Genomic DNA, 22,575 nt, shown 5'->3' on the forward strand with positions numbered 1-22,575 from the left:
CATCTCCAGGGTGTTGGGCATTCCCCCTTGGCAGTGGAGCTCACTGACCACAATCCCCTGTGGCTGTCCATCTCCAGAGTGTGGGGCATTCCCCCTTGGCAGTGGTGTTCACTGACCACATTCCCCTGTGGCTGTCCATCTCCAGAGTGTGGGGCATTCCCCCTTGGCAGTGGAGCTCACTGACCACATTCCCCTGTGGCTGTCCATCTCCAGGGTGTTGGACATTCCCCCCTGGCAGTGGAGCTCACTGACCACAACCCCCTGGCGAGGAAGAGCTGGCCCAGGGCTCCTTCCCCAGCCCTGCTGCTGCCAAAGGGCTCACGAGGGTTTTTCCCCTCACCTGCAGCACTGGCATGAATTTTTAACTCCTCTGTTCACCCAGGCAGCAGTTGCTTTCAGTGCAATTCACTGCACAAGATGTGCAGTGCTGGTTTCACGCGGAGGTGAAATCCCGCGATTCGTTCACACTGAGCGCGCGCAACACCGAGAGAAGTGACAGCACAGAGAGAGAAAAGGGGAATTTCTCTAATCAAAACAGATTTTCTAACTTTAAAATGAATGGTGAGTATTCTATCAAGGTGCCCAAATAAGCACAGAGCCATTCAGATGGCAGCAGGGGGAAGAAAATCTGCAGGCACCGCAAAGGACACAATGAGGTAGGAGAGAATAAGTTGCCACAGACAGATACCTACAGCCTTCACTTCATGCACCCATAATTCTCCCTGGCAGCTGCATGATTAATTCAAAGATTTATTGATTTTTTTTGCCTTGCTCAATCCTGCTGACCTGCTTTTGTTGACAGGTCTCTGTGGCTCACACTCCTCTGGCAGCAGAAAGCATTGGCATCACGTTGGTCTCCAATGGCCCACAGGAAACAGTTCAACTCATTCAACACCACCAGTGTTCAAGAGTGCATGGCAAGAACGTGCAGGACTTATTTCAAATGAAAAAATATTAAAAAGTGGAAAAAAAAACCTGGTAGGCTACTTTTGCTCTGAAAAATACTCTAATTGCAATTATAATGCGATTTTGGCGGTGGTAGAGAACGTCTAAACAGTTCAATCTTTTTTCTGCACTCTCACTTTTATAAAAAATTCACTGGCTTTAATTTTTCTAGATATTTTTGGCACAGCAACTGCTCACAACATGAAATGTTTAGCCTTTGCATCTACCACCTTCCTGCAGCAGGACAGAGCATCTGCCCCAGCACGGCTTGAGCTCACACACCAGATCACAGGCTTGAAAAATTCACTTGATTCTGACTAAAAGGTCACCTGGCCTCCATCGTAACCTCCCTCCAAAGAGAAAACACACACACAATTAAAATGTGGCTTTACACATCAGCAGCCCAGGTACAACACTGATGTCACAGCAAATCAAACAAAGCCCTACCAGATAGGCACCTCCAATTCTTTCTAATGAGTCATGCTTCTAATGAGCCTCTCAATTAAAATTGGGCTTTTGACAGGGAGGGCAAACCAAATGAGCACCTGCATGACCATCTACAGCCCTAAAAAACTGTGGATTTATCAACTTAGTAGCACTGTGCTCCACAGTGTTGTTCTAATTGAAATCAGTTACCTGGTACAACACACAACAATAGAATATTCTGTTTCTGGGATTTTTTTCCAGATGTCACCTGTAGGTATCTCTTTGGATGTATTAAAAATAACCTAAAAATCACAGCTGGTGGCAGTTTTGCCATTCTGCTCCCCTCAGAGTGCAGCTCAACCACGTCCAAGCCATAAAGGATTCCCAGTAGCAAGGCACACACTCATTAAAATGAATCTCATGCATCAATTTTGTCTCCTCACATCAAAGCTGTCAGAGCTCGTTGGCTGTTTGCTCAGGTTAGGCTGAGTTTTGATGGGAAACCTCAAGCACACAGTGCTTAATGTGGTCATCTACTTATCCACTGCCACACAGGGAGGTGACAAGATCACAAGCTGCTGGCAGGGGAGATTTGTAAGGAAGAAAACAATGCTACAATCGCTATTTAAAAAAGCAAAAATGAAAATAAATAATGAATTTACACCTAAAACCAGCACAACAATTCATCAAAGCATGTCCCTGCTCATAGAATTTTGATACCAAATCGGATAGCACTGAGCTTTGTTGTCTATAAAATCAGACCCCTCCACCCCAAATCCTGCAATCCAACCAAAGTGATAAAAATATTGCTTTAAGTATTCAAGAAAACACCTATGAACTAAAAACTGCCTGAAGAACAGCAACTAAAGAGCAAAGACAAAATGGAAAAATGTTGAGTGAGCACCTGGGCAGGTTAGCAGTCAGTCTGCTCTTATTTCACCTTTAATAAAGAGCTGGTAAACATCCAGTTCATTTAAATGCAGGCCATATTTATTTGAAAGGATTTGCAAACCCCAGAGAGAATTAATATTACAGGAACCACGGGGGCTAGGAAAAGCTGGCCAGATGATCAGATGGGATTCACCCAGGTAAATTAAAGAAATTTCAAGCACATCTGGAGAGAAAATAACGTGACACAGATATTTCCAGTGAAAGGCTAATTGTGTCACTGAATTCAACCATGCTGAAAGAAACCTCTTCATGACTGGCAACATCAATAACAAGGTGGTAAAACAGAACAGTTTGGGCATCAGATTGGATAATGTTATGCATGGTCCAACAGACCCTCAGGCCCATAGGGAGATGTGATAAGTGCCCATATATATGTATATATATATTTTTATACATATATTTATGTGTGTGTATACACACACTGATGGATATAGGGAAGGAAAGAGAGAGAAACACATAAATCATAAAAAAATAAATATTTGAAGCCTTTTCCCAGAAGCAGACTCGTAATCTCCCACTCTCTCTCTCTGTTTAATTCTCAAGGAAGCAAAAGCAATTCTAAAGAGGGCCTGAATCCAATCAAATTTTTCACATTCTTTAATTTAAGAAGAGCGAAAATAAATTAGAGAGTTGAGGAAAAAAAAATTGAGAAAGGAGGATTCGGGGGTTGTTGGGTTTGGCTTTTTTATTTTGGTTTGTTTTAAAGTGGGAAGAGGGAAAGGGTCCCTCCCACTTGTGGAAATGAAGAGCTGTCCAAAACTGAGCAGCAACAGAGGGGAAAGAAAAATTGGGATACACTTTTCTCCTAGACACACTTCATTACTGAAATGTCAAAGCCACTGCTACTATTTGTGAATCCCATTACTATTAAAATTGACGGATATGGTGAGACAGAGCAAATTTTGACTTCCTGAATTTTAACCACCACAACATCCCCACTCAAAGATATTTTTCTCCTCCATCTCTCACAAACAGCAACCACTGCTCTCTGCCCTCAGACCAGCAGAAACATGCAGTCACACTGAGGAAAATCCACAAGCTCCCTGTACAGGGAAATACCACTCCCTGTGATATTAGCATCTCCATTTCACTTCCCTGTGCTGAGGAAATGATCAGAAACCACTCCTGTGCTATAACCACACCGCTCATTTCCCTCTGTGCCATCCAAAAGTAATCCTTGACGTGTGGATCAGTATGGCAACACAGATTCTTTCTCATGGGAACTTTTCTTCTTCCTATGTTTTATAAATAAAGACAAAGTTTTTGTGTTATTGAAACGGTCTTTTGGAAGATAGGCAGATCAAGCCTGGCCAGTCGGCCTGGGGGGAGGTTTTGAATTGGTCCAATCCAAACAGCCTGTTGAAGTCTATATAATTGCTAAAATAAATAATAAATTCAAAATCCTTTTAATCACCTGAAGCCTCTCGACTCTTCACTCCGCTAGCAGTCCAACAGTGACAGATCCAGTGCTTTCCACCTTCATCCCTTCAAGTGACCCCAAACTCCTGATTCCCACTGAAATCCTTGCACCCAATGCTACCCACACCAGAGCCAACATTTTAAAATTATTATTCACCTGATCAAAATACTCCAATGTGATTGGAAGCAAACATGGAGCCCAGAGTAGCCAGATGAATAGTTTAGGTTAGAAAAGACCTCTAAGATCGAGTCCAAGCATTAACCCAAAGTCCCTTAAAGTGCCTCATCCACATGTGTTTGAACACTCCCAGGCATGGCAATTCCACCATGAGCAGCCTGTTCTGACCATCCTTTCAATGAAGAATATTATCCCAATATCCAATCTAAACCTCCTCTGGCACATCCTGAGGCCATTTGCTCTTGTCCTATTGCTTGTTCCTTATAACTCCCTCTAGTGAACAGTTTTAAGTGTGTGACCTTGCTTAGTTACAATTTTAGTTCACAAGGAGACAGAGGAAAGTATCAAAAATGTTTGCACAAGCAGGAAGTGCTGAGTTTTTACCATCTCCACTTTTTGTGTCTTTATAATACACTGTCCTCTTAATAGACCAGAGCTCTCAGGAAAAATGTGGAAAACTAGGTATTTCTTAAATAATGCAGTAAATAATTTTTTTCCTAGGTCCCTCAGGGAAATAACCTTGCTGAAAGAGAAAGTGAGGAAGGAATATATTGTCTTTAGAGATGGGCAAGTGCACTTTATGAAGCTTGGAAAACACATTACTGTAAGAGCAAACCTCCAGCCTGACCTGAGTGTGGCTGAATGCTGCTCCCACCAGCTTTCCAGGGAGTGAAGGAAGTTCAGCAGATGGAGGGATTTGACTGCTGTGTTTTCTGCATGCTGACACAACTTTGAGGAGAAGAATTAAACTTTGCTGTCATATTTTTGGTAGAAGATAGGTTACATTCAGGGTTTTTGAATTTTATATGTGTTGCTAATATCTAATCATAAAATAAATAAAAATTCAGTCTCATCTCTCTCCACCTGGAACCAGAAGAAATCTTGCATGCAGAGCATTCAGTGGTATAGGTTAAATGTGAGCTGAATGCTTGGGTTTTGGCAATTATGGTTAAATACTGACATCAAAGCATGAAAGATCATTGCTCATCTCTACTAGACACGGCCTCAGTCAAATGGCTGGACTTAATCCCTGTGGTCACCAGCAATAACCTGATTCTGATCACAGGACCACTCTCCGTAAAGAGAGTTTGTTTTTTCTTGCACTATGCCCAAACCTCATGGCAGAAAAAACGATGCAAACTGAACCACTGCTGTGATCTCCAAAATCATCCAGCCCAAAACTGCAGTGCTGTGCTTCACAAGTCACCACGTGATGACTCCTGGCAAACGCTGACTGCTTACTGTCAACCACGGCAGCTCAGAAAAGCCCTTTGTGCAGAAAGAGATCCAAGAGCCCCTGAGTCTTTTAAAGAGGAGACTTGAGGAACTGTGTGTAAATAAATAATGCAATTCATTACGCCAAATGTAGGTCAGTGTACAGCAGTGACACTTCTCGAGCCGCGGTCCAGTGTGACTAATTTCTGGCTGATGGGAAGGAGGGTGGCTGGAAGGCTCATCAGTTGTCACCAGCATGTCAATCACAGCCCTTCAGGGAGCTGTGTTCCATCCCTGCTCACCCACCTTTCCTCAGAGCTGCTGTTCTCTCAGTGAGCACTTAAATATGCCATTGTGCACAGTTGTTATTCTCTATCTCTCCCCTTTTCTACTTTTTCTTTTTTTTAAGCAGTCACACTCCATGTATAAATCAGAGAGGTTCTTGCATGGTATGTCACTAGACAGGAAAATGGGAATTCAGAAAGGTCAGGGCATGAACCTACTGCTGATCCTGCTCTTGGCACTGCTCAGAAACACAGAAAAACTCAAAATCCCTCGCAGTTATCAGGATCAGGACAGGAGGCATTCATAACAGAAATACAGCCTGCAGTGACAGACCCAAGTTAATTCTTCAGGCTTTGTTTACATCCATTCTTCATTCTGCCCTTCTCTCCTGGCTGATCCCTCACACTGACCTTCACTCCCAGTAATCCCTTCCTGCCCTCCTTCCCCCATAACCACACCCATCCTTTGCTCTCTCTGGGACTAATTAAGATGTGAGTGGACTCTGCTCTCTGCTTTCACCTGGGCACAGCACAATCTGCAGTTATTTCACCTTCCCTTCTAGTCCAGCTTCACTGTCCTGTGTGAAGAAGAAATGAGCCAAGTACCAGACTCCCCTCTGCCTTCCAGCTGGTCAACAAGAGCAGAAGCACAGTCCGCTCTGTGGAACTCCCCTACATATACTATTGTGCCTTGGGTTTATTTTTATTTTTAAATTATTTTTTGTATTATTTTATGGCTGTTTTTGCAAAAACACACTCTGCTGGGCTCTTTGGTCCTGCAGGGCTTAGGCTGCACTCAATGGCTACAAGGCCAACTCAAAGCTGGTTCCAAAAGTTCTTTGGGAATTATGTGTGAAGGAAAGCAGGGAGAGGGAAAGGAAGTTTGACCTTAGAGCAAGCCATGTGCAGCTATCAGATATTCTAGGAGGATTCTAGGATGAACACAAAATTCTAGGATTATTTAAGCTTTTTTGTTTAGTGCCATCTAATGAAAACATGTAGGATTTGATTAGGGATACAAGAGAAAACTGCACAGCCTTACTCTCCCTATTATAATTCAAATGAATCTCAGACTCGGTTTCAAGTCAGCTGACAAGGCAAAATTCTTCAGAAAGTAAGGATTTTAGGAAAAGAGACCCTGTAGCTGCAGCTGTAGAGCTTGGTAAGGCACTTAGTGAGCCCCTCGAGGCTTCTCAGAGCTACCATCACTCCTTCATTTTGCTGACACCTCAGAGCTCGTCAGGCACCACTGCAAAGGTTGATTGTTTGTTAAGCAGCTGTATCCAGTGGAGAGGGCTGAATATTCCATCTCACAATTATTATTCAAAATGGAGCTTTCCAGGGTGAAAAGATTTCTGTGTATTTGCTATTGGAGTGTTTTCTAGTTTTACTCAGAATAGATTCATCCAAATAATTGGGTTTGCCTTGCTTTAAAAATCTTTTTTCTTGCTACCTTGGCCCCTAGAGGACATCCTGCAAAAGCTTTTTGGCCTCAGCTTTGCTGTCAAATCTAACAACAAAGTGTAGGAGCAAAACCCCAATTCTCTAGCTGTCCCCCGATAGACAGACAGACGAGTTCCTGCACACCTTTCCAGGCTGCAGCTGTCCTGGCATATGGAAAATTCACAGAAATTGGTATTTCTGGCTCCAAACATGGGCACCTTCCCCTTTATTGAACATGGAGGCTGATCTGTTGGGATACTCCTTGGAAACGCTCTGGCAATAGGTCTTAATATGTTTCAACTCCCAATTACTTTACAATAACCTGGAGGCACAACATAAAATTGCAGCCAGGAAACAGAAGATGCTCTTGCCCAGCTATATTTATTACACACTTAGATTAGTGTGGACATCACTGTGCTCCCTGAAAACCAAATATACAGGCAAAAGCAGACATGCCCAGGGTAGCAGGCTGTGGCAAGAGCAAAAACATTGTGGTGTTTTAATCAAGGAACATGCTCTTAAAACACTCTTTCTAAAAAGGCAAAACACTCTTTCTAAAAAGGCAGGATATTTTTACCCTGTAAAAGTAAGAATGCTGTGCTTTTTTTTTATTGATTGTTTTCTTTTTAAACCATGAAAATCATCACTCTCCCAAGTGCTTCTCTTTACATTCTTTCCTTTCACAGTAGAGGTTTCCCCTCAAGATGACTCTCATTTTTGCTGATGCTAATGCATAACCAATAAATCAGTTATTTAGGGGAAAAAAAAAAAAAGAAGAAAACAAATCAGAACTTGATATTTTTCATTTCTTAACGGTGAGATTAAAAGCACACCAAAGAATCTGGTCTTGCACGCACACACACACACTACAATACACTGAGATTTTTTAATAGCATCAGTTTTAAGGATTTATGTTTTATTTTAATTTAGATTCCTAACTGCCAAAATAAGAAACTTGTTAAAGTTTGAAATAGTTTTTTAATGATTGTAGCCCAGCCAACCACAGTCAGAAGGTGCATTAAGGAAAAAAAAAAATAGATTTTGATCCATATAGTTAAATGTTATCACATTTTTGTATGCCCCAAAATTTTGGGATTAAAACTAATTAAATTCTCTGTAAGTAGCAGCCATGATGCTCTGAAGAATTGCCATATTTTTCCCCTAAATAAGAGATTACAGAGAGCTGTGAGTCCCCTGCTCCTGATTCCAGGGGGAAGGGCAGGATTGAGCCACTCTGAGATACCACAGAGGTAACAGATCTAATGCTGAAGTCACAAAAAATCAGATTGTGTCCTCTCAGTCTCTATTTTCAGAGACAATATGCATGTTTTCTCATGAAACAGAATGAATAAACTTTAAAAAAAAAAATTAAGGTAGTTAAGCATGAAGAAATTCCCATTGTTTTCCTTTAGCCAATATTCTCACACACAGACCTATGTGCACCATGCAGCAGATTATTTTAAGATGAAGCTAAATAAACACATCCATCCACTGTGGTGTTAAACAGTCACAATCATAGTTTAGATAATCTTAAGGATAATTCTACATCATTGTATGTAGAATAATTAAAACCTTTTTGTGCATTTAAATACGAATGACTTGTGTTGGCTGAAGTGCTGGTGAGTCCAACAATTCAGGCATTACAGACCTCCTTGTGGAAACACAGTTTCAGTTATTCAATGCCAAAAAGATTTGATATATCATAATCCAAGAGCATAATAAAGAAGTGAATTTACCAAACTTAAACAGTGCACTAGCAACACAGAACAACTGATCATCCATTAGGTGGTTGTTAAATATCAACCAAATGCTTAGGAAGCTCTTTGAATTACAATTTTTGAGAAAAATATTGCAAGGTGATGTCAGGAATCAATAAAACACAGAGAGAAATTAAATCTGTAAAACGAGTCATATTGAGACACAGATATTTTCATCGATGCCGCAATTTGACAGAAAATAAAGATTATTAACATACTGAGGAGGTGTGCAAAAACATCTCCACACACTTGAGCATCATAAACACAACCATATTCCTAAGTAGACTCTGCAGCAACATTTAACTCAAACTACTTTTTTCCGTTCTGCACAGCCCTGCAACAATACATTTCCAATTTCTGCACACATAAATCATTTGTATGTGTAACAACAGCTGCACCCTGCATTATATATAATTCAGATATGCACTGTACTGAAAATATTTCTCCTACCTATTCATTCTCCCATGAATTTCTTACAATGTTTATGCTCTAAAATGGTTAGATTTTCCTTGCCCAAATTCCTGAACAATGCCTCACATTTTCTCCCTCTGTCAGTAAATAGATTAATGCACATAACTGCTTTAGTATAGATTGTTTCACTTCAATATGTTCAGCTTATGGCAGTGCTTAAGCCTCCACTGTTATCTGTGAAGATATTTGGGATTAAAATGCCATGAAAGGATAAATATTGATTACATACCTCATTTAAACATAACCAAGCAAATTTAGACTCAGGATTTCTTCTAATCCATGAGTAACATCACTACTAAAAACAATTACAACCCAGCACATGTTTATGACACTTAAATTTCTTTGGCATGCAGGAGCTCTTCATCAAAGTTAAAATGCAAAGCCACTGCCACAGCCCCAGAAAGCTGGTTTTATGTCTGGTATAAAACAAAAAACATGTTATTTTCCCCTCAAGCAGGCTAGAAAAGCGGGGCTGTCTGAAGCCTTCATGTCACACACACACACAGAGTCAGAGGGATGCAGCAACGTGGAGTGAAATACATTACTGGGAGGATGACATCCCACTCAGCTAGAATTGAACCAAAGCAAACATCGGGAATTTTGGGTGGAAAAAAACCAGGAAACATCTCTGCCATTGCCAGCTGGAAAGAAAAAAACCAAAAAAGCCATAAGAGCCTACCTGAGACAAGCGAGACTGTGTCTTTCTCCCATGAGACAACAGTGATGTATGCCTCCACAGAGGAGGGGATAATGCACTTGAACACTGCTACATTGCCTCTCATGGCTTTCTGGTCCTCCACACGGACTGTATAGGGTTCCCGTAAAACTGCAGGGACAAGAGAGGGATTGTTACACAAACTGCAGTCACACTTCTCATCCTCTGCCTTGGTTAGCCTTGCAAAGTGTCCCCAAGAGTCAGGCTGGGAGCTCTTGTCTCAGTGACTGAAATTACACACATTTACAAGGCTGATTGCGAGTTGGTATGGAAGCATTCCCAGATCTTTTTGTTTCCTCAACATCTGCATCTCCTGTTGTGTGTTCTTTCCTCACCTAGTTCTGGGAGGCTTGGGAAAGAGCTGCATATTTATGTGGGTAAATGGTGATATTGAAGTTACTTGTCTGGTTCCTCAAGCCACATTTCCCTTCACAAAGGGTTTTCTGCTCTGTCAAAGAGCACAGAGTGCATGCAGGTGCTGTGTGGGTGAATTAGGCATCCAGAGGGGAGAGGAGAAGGTCAGTGTCATTTAGGATTTTGAGGAAGTGAGAACTGAAGGAGAAAATCGATGGAAGTGACAGAGAGAAAAAGAAATGTGTCTCAGAAACAGAGAAATGAGAGTAAGCAAGAGGAGAGCTACACTGATTGACCAGCCATGAAATATATTGGTTAATGGCAAAACAAACAGAACCAAAACCACAATTGTAATAAACAAAATCATGTTATAATCTAACTCAACATGACTCAGAAAGCATTTTGAATCAGAATATTATTTGTCTTGAGTCTGAAAGAATTCATTTAATGAACAAAGAGAAAAAAGAACAACTGGAGCAACAAGGAAGATAAAAGCAAAACTGCAGAAACCCTTGCCACAAAACTAAAACTGCTGGGATGAGATGAAGTTGCACTGGGTAGAAGAATGGAAATCCTGAAACAATTCCATAAAGAGTGAGGGGTGAACACTTCTGTGAGTGAGAGTTCATGGAGCAGGTGGCAGAGCAGAGAAGGAGATGTTTTCTCCAGCAGGTGAATGGTGAGACAGGACAGAGGAGCACAACAGACTCTCCATGGGATCACAGGGTCAAGGTGTGAAAAAAAGGGAATCACCACAGCCAAAACAAACCATTTCAATGAGAATAGGGATGAATGTATTGGAAAATTACTTGTGTCTGAGACATGTAGCTGCTTGAGAGTCAGAATTATGGGGAGAATGACCCCAGTGCAGCAGCAGTGCTGAGCTGCCACCTTACAGTGACATTTCTTGCCCACATATCTTGGCCACAAACACAGGCCAAGCTCATGCACCAAATACATTTAACGCCACTGATTCTAGTTGAAAAGTCAGCAAATCCTTTTCAGAGTTTACAAAAGTGTTTCTGTACATCAGGAGAACTGGAATTTCTCAATGTCAGGCCCACTTAGGACGTCTTTCAAAAAATAAAAGGTGGAGTATTGACATGTAACCACAGTCTTCAAAATGCAAACAGCATCAAGTTTTCAGGTCCATTGTTACCATTGCAAAGAAGGGAGACTGAAGTTCTCCGTTGCAAACATTGCTACAACAATATAACTTTTAGAAGCCCTAACAACAAAATAAATAAATTTAATTAAAAATTAAAGACCATTTTTAAAAGGGAAAAAAATCCATTTTCTATTACAAAATAGACACTACTAGGTTTTTTTTAAGTCAATAATTAATTTTTAATCAAAGGTTAGGATTCCTAACCCTCTTATGAGTGTTAAACTGATATTATAAGTACCTTTAGTGCAGTGACTTTACAACATTGGCTGCCCTATGAGGAAGCAGCCCCTAATCTTGTTCTACACCCAGGGAATGGCACACTGATCATCTTAATGAGGCTGACTTGTGTCTAATGCTGCTGCTCCAGCCATCACTCTCAGGAAAGGCTTGTTTAGCAGCAATATCCTAACCCACTGCTGAAGGTATTTGTACTTTTCAGAGCAGTTGGCCATTTTGAAAATCTGCCCTATGGATCACGTCAATAAAAGTCAACACGGGAACCATGTGAGGACAAGAACTGGAAAGAGGTTTATTCACTTCCTTGCTTAAAAAAATTTACATTACTGTGATTTACAAGGCCCCTCAGCTATTTCCAGGTCATAGTTTTGACAGTTTCCATTAATAAATTGCTGATTTTGACTTTTTCTGTTGGTTTTTTTTTTTATCCCAAATCCCCAGGTCATTAATTTATATGAGAATGTCAGCCTTTTCTAGCAAAAAAATATATATACTCTTCACTGCCATGATTGCATAGGAAAGCTTGAAGAAAAAATGGAGACCTTTACTCCCATAGGGGAGTGGTATGGAAGAGGATTAGGTTTGGATGGATTAATCCAGGTTTGGGGATTATGTCTTTTTGGGGGAGTTTGTTTGTTGCTCTATATGCAAAATTACATGCAAACCCACAATTACAATCATCTCTTGCATCTGCTCTTGAAGGAGAAGAAGACAGAGGAGATAAGAAAAGACTCCCCAAAATCACATTAATTAGTGCCAGTCTGAAATACTGTTCAGATTTCACATGAACAGAAATAATTTGCAATTACCACATAAAGAAATGAAGTTCCTCATTTCAAATTTGAGCAGCACAGGTTTTATCATCTGAGCATAAAATACACTTAACTGCCATGCACAGAAGACTCTCCAAATTGTATTTTCTTGTGATTGAGGGGTTACACAAACCCTTGGAAAAAATGCTCACCAAGAGCTCTGATCTGCCATCAGGCACGGTGACAGTTCTGACACACAGCTTCAGTTCATGTGAAGTGAGAGAACTTGTTTAACTCATTATCCAAACCTCAGATTAACTGAGAAATTGAGCCAAATGGAGAAGTGAGTGGATATAGGACAAAAGGTTAAAAAGGGAAGGAAAAGAGGTAAAGGGGGCATTTCTGACTTGGTGAAAAAATAGTTTTTAATTTAGGAGTCAAGCAGCTGAAGCTACCAACTGCAAAGCTCCTTTTTCAGGTCCTTTTTCTGTTTGCAAGGTTTGTTTCTCAAGCAGAGGGAGAAGACCTGTTTTGGAGTTCCATGGATGAATAGGTCAAAACCCACATCAAATGTTTTACACCTAAATGAACACTAGTTCAGAGCCTTAGACAACAACACAGCAAGTTGCAGCCTCCTCTGTATCACCACATTAGTTTATCCAAGAAAAATGAAAATTGGAAAGTAATACTGGAGAAATATACTGCCCAAAAGATGTTCAAAATGGAGACAAATTAACAAATCCAGAAAAGACCAGAATAAATGCTATGTTGTCTCTGAATATAATTCTACCAGACAACTTGCCCACAAATCCATGAAACTAAAACAAAAAGCTCAAAAACCAGAACTGAGTTTCAAACATTAGGTTGGTTACAACATGTTCCTATGCATCTTTCATTTCCAAACTTTTTTTTCATGGACAACAAAACATTTTCATAAGAAGCATAGACCATCATAGAACTCCCCGTATATGTAACATGAAATCTTGCTTCTACTAGATGCTTCTTGTGCAAGAAAACCCACTTTTCTAGACTAAAATTTTAATGAGAAATGAATTTCATGGAAACCTGGTTTTTATTCTTGCCTCCCAAGTCCCTACAAACGACAGACCTCTGAATGTTAGCTTATTGTTAAGAAGAAGAGAACACATTTTATGGTTTAAAAAGAAAGTCACAGGCAAATCTACTCGTTAACTGTTCACAGTTTTCCCTGTGAAACTCCTGTGAAGACAAATCTCCAAAGGAAAGGTTGTTCTCTTCTGAGAAAAGCCAAGCATAGCTCCACCAAAAATAAAGAGGTTCCAATCCAAGAGTTTGAATTTGCCAAGGGTCACCTCCCAGACTACTTGTTTGTTTGTTTGTTTGAATATTTTAATTAACTGAAGCAGCTAGACCAAAATCTTCAAAAACTGTGCAATCATGTGTTTATGTGTTGTAACAAAAGGCCTGATTTTGATCCCTCTCTAATTCCCCACTGGCTGACAGAGCCAGTACAGAAAACAGATGCAAAACCTTTCTGTCCATTTGCATATTTTAGCTTAAAGAGAAAGCACTGCCCACGGTCCCACATCAGTCCCTGAATTATTGCAGGGGACACAATTTCTCTCTCAAAACAAAACACAGGTGACCACAAGCACACCAGGAGAGGTATGATTTTGGGCCAAGCATTCCTCTTTTATTCCAGCCCCCGTACAAAATCCAAATTCATCTTTTTCTCACACACCCTTTTAACGTGCAAGCATGGTCTGATTGTTAATTTCATTATCAGTTTGTTTTTCCTTATATTTGTGCTCAACTGATCTTGGGAAAATTTTCAACACCACAATAATTCAAACTGGGGAGGAGAGGAAAAAATTCATAATGTTACTTCATATTAAGAGCTCAGAGGTTGCACTTCTGGCCCATCTCCCTTGATTGATATCTGCTGCTACTCTTCAAAACACCCAAATTCCCTCCCCCCTCCATCCCATTTGAACCATCCCTCCATCCCAAAAGCCTCTACTCACCAGCCTTAATGTGAACATCCTGACTCCTGATTTTCCCTGAAGGATTTTCAGCTGTGCAATAGTAAGTGTTATCATGGATTAAGTTATTAAAGCTTGAAGGAGGGAAGGGGAAGATTTGGAGAGTGCCATTGGGGTGGACGTGGCGGATCCCTGGGACATCGTAGATCTCCTCGCCCGTCGCTAGGTACCATCTGAGCGTCACAGGGGGGATCCCCGCTGCAGGACAGGGTACCAGAGTCCCTGTGGTGCTAGCAAACACTACCTCTTGCAGAGATGCATTGACAAAGTAGAGACTGGCGTGTAGCTCTTCACTGAAAACTGCAAGACAAGAAGAAGAAAGACAGAGAAGAGACCTTGAGAATCTGAGAAATTCCAGCCGCGCGTGAAGCGATGTGACGCCGCCACCAAATCAAACGCGACGCCCAGGGAAGGCAATCAAAGCATCTGGCTGCTAATGTCACCTCTAATAAAATGTTTCTCTTTTTCAAAGGGAATATCACTGGGTTAAACACTGTAAGTGGTTTGCACCCAAAAGTACAATGAGAGACCCGTTTTGGTGCAAACTGATGCAGATCTGCTCACTTCTGCACTTGCTGTGGCAGTGCTCTTTGTACAGCCTGAAAAAATCTATCAGTAATCTGCTTTTATGAAATTTCCAGTGACTAAATTTCTGCCTGGAACACAGGCAGTTTCTGTTGGCCTCCCTAAATTTATTTTTACAGTCGTTCCACACCAAAAAATGATATATAAAGTAATAAAAAGAACGGAGCAAACAGTGACAAAATTCCCCATAACTCCTTAATGGTAACACATGTCTATACTTAATACAGATACAGCTTAATAAATGCTTTATATCATTTGGTCAGGTCTTTCTAGCAGGGACTTATAAACCTCGGTGTCTATGATAATCTTGGTTCTGCCATCCCCTCCCAAACTTAAATCATGGATTCTCTAACAGTTATTAGAGCACCAGATTAACCACTTCTGCCATGGACTATTGAGCTCTCACTGGAGGGATTGAAGGCTTGAGGTGGTTTAAAGGTTCCCCAACATTTCCTCTAAAATACCTTCCTAACTTTCTCTCTTGGAGAGCTGATAAGCCTGAGACATGATTTTAGTTTTCCAGTAAACAGTAGGATATAATCCAACACCACCAATCTGCTTTATATTTGCATACAGTGCTCACTTGTAAACAAAAAACTTGGCAGTTTTGCTTGAGACAAACACAGAGACTTGGCTATTTCACTGCATCTTGAATGCAGTAGATTCTGACAGGATTTTCTAAAGCAAGACTGGTAAGGAGTCAGTTTTTGAAAAGGTGACCATAGTGCATCAGATCCCAGGGAGCAGTGATGAGACAGATTTCAGAGCAGCCTTCATTAGCACAAGATGGATTCTATTATCCTGCAGAAAGAACTTGCAATCCCAATGCTAAGCCATGAAGTGTCTTGTCTACCTCTGCCACTGCATTTTATGGTCATTTGGAGCATGAAATAGATATTTTTTCCTTCTCTCTTTTGGTATCTTGCGAAGATACAAGGTGGGAAGATGTTCTCTTCCAAATACCATCAGGAGAGACTCAAACGAGAGCAGAAGTGGCTCTGGGAATCCCTGGAAATTAATGCAAGGGAGCCTTCCCAATAGGGAAAGATGTCTGGCATGCAGGAGACAGAGAGATAAATGAGCGACACAGAGAACGTTGAAAGAAAGCTTGGAAATTCAGAAAGGAGAAATTTCAACTCTGGAGCTGAGCTCCTGCATTCAGATGAGGCAGGTGCCAGCACAGAATAAAGTCCCTTGCAAGAGAAATTCCACCTAGTTGGTGCAATCCCAAGAGGAACTTGGGCATCTGGAAAGCAAAAATAGGCACAATAGGACTAAGCACAGGAAGAAGCTGAATCCTTATTCAGAAGGACTGAATAAGATGGTGCCACTTTTACATAATCACATTTCTAATTATAGTTGTACTTTGATGCAGAGAACAGTATTGTTGGTAACATAATAGAGAACTAAAAAAAAAAAAAAAAAAACCATTGGCATTGTTCATCTGCTGTACAAGCTTTTCCCTACAAATACAAATGAAACAATGAACAGAGCATTTAAATTTCCATTGGCCAACAAGACATTCATGTAGAAGTAATAAACACAGTTCACATTTGCCAGCTTTTATTATGCTGTGCTGCTTCTTAACAGATATTCAAGCAAAACCAGTAGAATTCCTGGCCAAGAACAAAGAGGTAAATACCACATTACAGATGCCATAAAAATAGAGAATATCAGGAACTCTGTTTGACACTTCCATAGAATCTAACTTCCCAATCAAATGCAGCACAGCTGAACTAGAGACTCGTACTATCAGCACATAACAATGAATTTTTCCAGCTGCTTTGTATCCCCTGTAGAAGCTTTCACTACTTTTGACAAACTTTCCATCCATCAGCCTATACAATACTGCTTCATTTGAAACCAGCATCTGCTCTACATTCATCTAAATGGCAGCCCCAAACACACCAAGATCCCTGGAAAATAATCATAGTGCTGTAATACACACACATATACACAATGCTGACAACCCAGATGCTTTCTGTGGGGGAATCACTGTGTAAGCTACTTGGATGCATCCAGTGACAAAAATGGGATTTCAGAAGATTTTATTAAAAAGATATTTCTCCTCAGCTTTGCATAGGAAGGAAGGGATTAGCTGAATGACAGAATAAGTGATTTATTGAAAGCTAATTGAAACTGAGACAAGTCAAAGGAGATGTGTAATTATATGTTACTTAATGATAAAATATGATCCAACTAAACACGGTATTTTCCAGCAAGCAGAAGCAACTCAGATTAAGAGTTGCAAGGGAGAGGGGCAGGGGAAAATGACAGAATTTATGGATATATAACAGCAAAGAGAAATACCTGAAGAATGAAAAAAGGACAATCATAGAAGAGAAAATAATATCCAAGGCAGAACTGAAAATTCTAGCAGTTGAGTGACTGCACTTGGCCTGGACAGAGATGACATCACTTAGCAGTGCAAGGGAAGAAAAAGGCAAAGATTCCTCCTGAATAAGGGTTATTTATTCCTAAAGCAATAATTCTCGAGGGAAAAAGGAGGAAGGCTGCACCTCAGCAGCACTGAGCTGCTCCAACTGGAATGAAAAGGTGACAAACAGTCTGAAACTGCAAGTATTTCAGGGCAAGAAGGCAGAGATTTGTGTCCTTGGCTGAGTGGTTAAAGGAGCACAGCAACAGTTTATCAGATCAAAGGGCAAGAAGCACTTCTGGAGTCTCAGGCTCAATAGATAGCAGGATCTCTCACTCATTCAAAAATGGGAAGAGAAGGAGGGGGGGAGGGAAAAATAGAGGGGAGAAGGGAGGTGGATAAATTTTTTGCAAGTTCAATCAGCATTCCTTACCCTCAACTACTTGAAGTGATAAGGGGAACTGACAAAGCGTTAGAGCCAAGGAAATTTCTCCTGATTTTCAGGGGAGACAATGCCGCCAAGCTGTGCTTAGCAAAGTGCTGCATACATCAGCCAGATACTAAATTTCTGTTAGCATTTGAGAAATCTCCTGTCAGCTGAACTGATTCTTTACAACAAGCTGGTCAGTGGCACTGTGAGTTGATCTCCATCAGCAAGGGAGGCTGAGCAGTGTGAGCCAGGCTGGGCAGGTGTGACCAGGATGGACAGACAGGATACAGATCTGGGCTGGGTTTGGCATCTGCAACACCTGTAGCTATTGGTGATGCCTTAAGGATTTTTAGCTTGTATCTGTGGTTTTGGTGTGTAGCTCTAGGCTCCATATAAAGTGCTAGAAACCTCTGTTCCCAGCACTTTAGACAAAACAATACCTTTCAGCTGGAAAAGCCAAGGACATTTCACTGCCTCAGAGCCTCAAAATACGTAAATAACAGTGAACTGGGGGGAGCAAGCTTGGGGTAATTGACATCATCACCTGAAGGTGTAATTGGAGAATTGAGGCTCAGTATGTTAATGGACAGAACTTATAAAATATGAAGAACTCGTGACTCACTGTCCACTTTCGGTGTAGCCTCATGAGTAGGCTCTGCCTGCCCTAAATGTACTTAAAGGTTTTTAATAAATTAATCTGCTTTTTATTCTCCTAACTTTGGCTAGCCTTCTGTTTTAGGAAGCCCTGCTTTGGGCATCATTGGCATGGATAAGAACTGAGTCCCTTTTCATTTTTACAGAGGTGGCTTTTCTCTCTTCAGGCAGGTCACTCCTCCATGTCTGGAGCTCCTAAATGTGTACATGCTGAGCACTTGAAGGTCTTCTCTAAGGACCTAGCCCATCCCACTTGTGATATTCCTGCCTGTGAGGGTGGGATTTATCAAGGCTTCACAAGACAAACCAGGCTGAAACTGCTGTTTCTCAATTTTCCTTTTTGCTGGGTAGAAGGGGCTGTCACTGCTGTGGAGCAGAAAGGCCTTGCAAAGTGAGGGTCTTGCTGCCCTTGTGAAATCCTTGCTCACTTCTGTTTCTTTGGCCAACTAGAAAAGCATTCTGGGAATGACTCAGCTAAACTAGAGGTGAAGAACAAGTTCCATAATTGTAAAACAGTTATTAGAACCAATCAGTGCTCACACAGTGGAGCTGGATGTTGGTTACACCTGATGCTGTTCCTATCCTGGTCTATGGTGGTTGCTGAAGCACATTTGTTGTGCCTCACAGGTTTGTAAACTCGTAACAAACTAACAGTTTAAGAACCCTGGATTTTTGCAATGAAGTATCTTCACCACACCATCATGGAGATCATGTGTGCCCTTAAACACACAAGATGGGAGAGAGAAGATCCTACACTTAAATTTCAGTAATTAGGTGTAATCACTTGCCCCATGGAGGATCTGCTGGCAAGCAGGGATCAACACGCACAGAGAGGTGGAAGAAAACAAACCACAGAACCATCTGTCCACTTCCCTTCCTCCCCCTTCAGATTGCTTCACCTGCAAGAGCCTTTACCCTAAAGATGCCAAAAGTGAAAACTTCCATGGAGTTTGCATGGAACAAAAGAAAATTTTGTATCTGTTCAGTTTGGTGCCAGAATACAATGCTGAGACTTGGTGTTGTACATAATTCCTTTTCATCATGTGCTCTTTCATCTTTTAGCAAGTTTAAGTAACACCTCTGTGATTTTGAAGTTATCTTTTTGGGCCTCATGTTCTTCCAAAGCCCTCCTCCCATATTCTGCAATTAAAGCCCCAGTTTTCTCTTCAGTTCTTGAAAGAACTGAAATACTTTTGGGCAAGAGACAAGCGAGCATACTCAAAAATATGAATAAAATGTCTCTGAGAAATTAATTGATACTTATATTTAATTCACCTTCCCTGCCCTTTTCGAAGGCTAAATGCTATTCCTGTAATGCTTTTGCAAGTGGAAGTTTGCTCTTAAATGAATAACAATTTCAAACTAAGGGAAAAATTAGTTCTCGTCCATTTGATTAATCAAATCCAGCATGAAATATTTATATAGATAAATTAAAAGATATGAATCAAAGTGAAAGTCTGGAGCCAAGAGACCACTGAGATTATTTAGATAAAATAAAAATCAAAGCAGAAAAGATAAATTATGTAATTAAGCAGTCGACTGCACTCCTGCACTAAAGCAGGTTTATGGAAACAGCCTGAACTGTGTTCCAGTGGAACTTCAGGTTTGCCACAGCCTTGGATATCAATGTTTTCTCTCTTTTCCTCCTCAGTGATGTTGTGATTGATGAACTGGGATACAATCAAATATTTTCTTCAGATTTAATGGATCATACAAAGTATCACCTTAAAATTTAATAATTTTTCACTTTTACATACAGCTGCGTAAACACAAGGAACACAGAAGCAAACCCAAGGAGTAGGACAAAAACAGAAAAGAAAAATAAAAGAAAGGAAAGAAAGGACAGTATTTTAAAAAGTCTAAAAAAGTCTAAGTCTAGTGCTGAATTTGTAGTACTGAATAGTACTGAATTTGGAATGGCAGCAACCTGGGACTGCTTTGTAGCATGATGGGACAACACATTCCAGGAAAAACTGACAGCTGGGAGCATTTGTTGCAGGCTCTTCTCAGCCACATGAAACAGGCACCAAGCAGGATGAGACACATTCCCTTAAGCAGTTAAAAAACTAAGTTAAAAAACTAAGAACCTGTGTAGTCTGATCAACACATCAAGCTCTACTCAAAGTTTAAGAAAAACAATAAAATATCAATATCCTATCTGCCTTCTGGAAGAAGCCTTTTCCTAAAAGATCCCAGGCACAGAGCAGTTTTTTGAGCCTTTTCCACAGGTATTGTAGGAAAAAACCAGCCTGAGCTCAGCTCAGACCTTGCTTTGATGGGGCAAATCACTCACTTTTTTTTTTTTTCCCCCCACAGTTTTTTGGTTTTTGTCTACAGTTTTTGTTTTTTTGTCTACAGTTACAGGTCCTTGTGCCATGAGTTCAGCCTGTCTGGCTCATGCCCAGCCTTTGCCTGTCCTTACACCAGCAATTCCTAAATGCATCTCCAGGCTTCAAAATATTCAAAAACAGGGTGAGTTTTTTGTTGGTTTGCTTTGGGTGGTGGTGCATAAAAAGCAATGGTAAAAAAATTCTTTTGCATAAAAAGCAAAAGAATCAGAGCAAAAAGAGACCAAGGTCATAGAATATGCTGAGCTGGAAGGGAACCACAAGGATTATCAAGTCCAAACTCCTGGCCCTGCACAGGATCATCCCCAGGAGTCACACCAGATTTTGCCTTTCACCCCCAAAAGAGGGCAGGGAAGAGAGGCATGAAAGAGATTATTTGCCAAAATGGAAGAAAAAGGTAACAAGACAGGTGGAAGTCAGAAGGATGTCAAGACTCGAGGAACTCCCCTGGATCTCAGATTTCTTGAAAGATCTGCTATCAGCTCCTTTTTCACTGGCCTGAAGTCAGAGTAAGATGCAGGCAAGAAAACATTATGACCACAGTCATTAAAGACATATGACTATGACGTGGAGACCTAAATAGAACAAAAGACCCAATTATAGCAAAATAATTGAGAAATTTATAAAACAGAGAATTTGAGCCCCATTTTTCATATGGTCAGTGAAAAATATTGAAATCCTCCTTAACAGGGAAAATAAAATATTGATTTTTTTTTCACTGTAAAGACAAATATCTTTTAGGACAATTTAATGGAATTAATGTAAAAAAAAGTCAAACCCCCCAAACCAAGTCTTGTAGGAAAATGGCTGAAGCCATCTAAACAATAAATTATATTTAAGGAAACTGAATTACCAGGATCATACTACAGGTTAATTACCCTGTTGACATCCAAACAATGCAGTATGCTAAGATAATCTTTTTTGCATAAACACAAACAGAGAGAACTGATAAATGAAACATTTCTGAATGCGTTGCTGTGCCTTTCAAACCAGCAGTAGAAACATTACAAATGCAATCACAAACATGCTGATTACTCACTGCAGAACACAGGGAGAGAGAGTCTGGGTGGCTGGGAGGGTGCAATGCTGGGGAGCTGTGTCACTATTTAGGATGATTTTTAATTTTATTTCAAGGTCCTATCCTGCATCACCATGACTGAGATTTAAAAAGAGGGAAAAAAATAAAAAAGAAAATGGTAAATTGGCCTTTTTTTCTCCAATACGTCTCCCCTTGATGAACTAAAAAAAGCCCTTATTTGAAAATAATCAAAACCTGATTAGACACTTACAAACAAGAATGTTATTATCACCACTCAATTATCCAGTAACAGGCTATGCAAAGTGACCTGGAGAAATTACTTCAGCTATTGTGGAGAGATCAGAGTGATGAGGCATTACAATAATCCATCTGTGATCGTGTCTCCCTCTAGGGGTTTTATCTAATGACTAACGCACAAGGTTGATAAATATTCTAAATTTTATTAGAGCAAGGGTAAAGCAAATGTACTTTTACAACTTTGGCTTTGATTCTGGCTCCGGACAGGAATTTCTTATGCTTCTCTAAATTGATGAGGATTGAAGATTCCTCACTGTTTGAGGGTAAAACAAAACTCACACAAGGAATGAGTGTCAGCTGGAGGCAAGATAGGTAAATTCAAGAACAAGAAAACAGCACTGGATAAAGATGCTCTGACCAGACTCCAAAATAAGTCTTACTAAAAAGGAATTAATACAATGAAGAAAAGTGAAAGCAGCCCTAGAGAAGAATTATAAGAGAACATTAAAACCAAAATAGGTTTAAACTTGGAAAACAAAATTAAATCAATTGCACAGAGTTATTTGATA

At 40.4% G+C, this 22,575-nt stretch overlaps 1 protein-coding gene across 1 annotated transcript in view; it reads right to left on the minus strand.

The window, feature by feature from the left end:
• Positions 1–22,575, minus strand: part of DSCAM (DS cell adhesion molecule) — a 414,994-nt gene that overhangs the window by 339,819 nt on the left and 52,600 nt on the right. The window contains exons 2-3 of the mRNA XM_085040271.1: positions 14,319–14,636; positions 9,769–9,915 (exon numbers count right to left, since the gene is read on the minus strand). Coding sequence (XP_084896397.1) covers positions 9,769–9,915; positions 14,319–14,636 — 465 coding nt within the window. The remainder of the gene's footprint in view (positions 1–9,768; positions 9,916–14,318; positions 14,637–22,575) is intronic.

Source organism: Lichenostomus cassidix, chromosome 1 (assembly GCF_008360975.1).
Source record: "Lichenostomus cassidix isolate B80296 chromosome 1, HeHo_3.0, whole genome shotgun sequence".
Lineage (NCBI taxonomy): Eukaryota > Metazoa > Chordata > Aves > Passeriformes > Meliphagidae > Lichenostomus > Lichenostomus cassidix.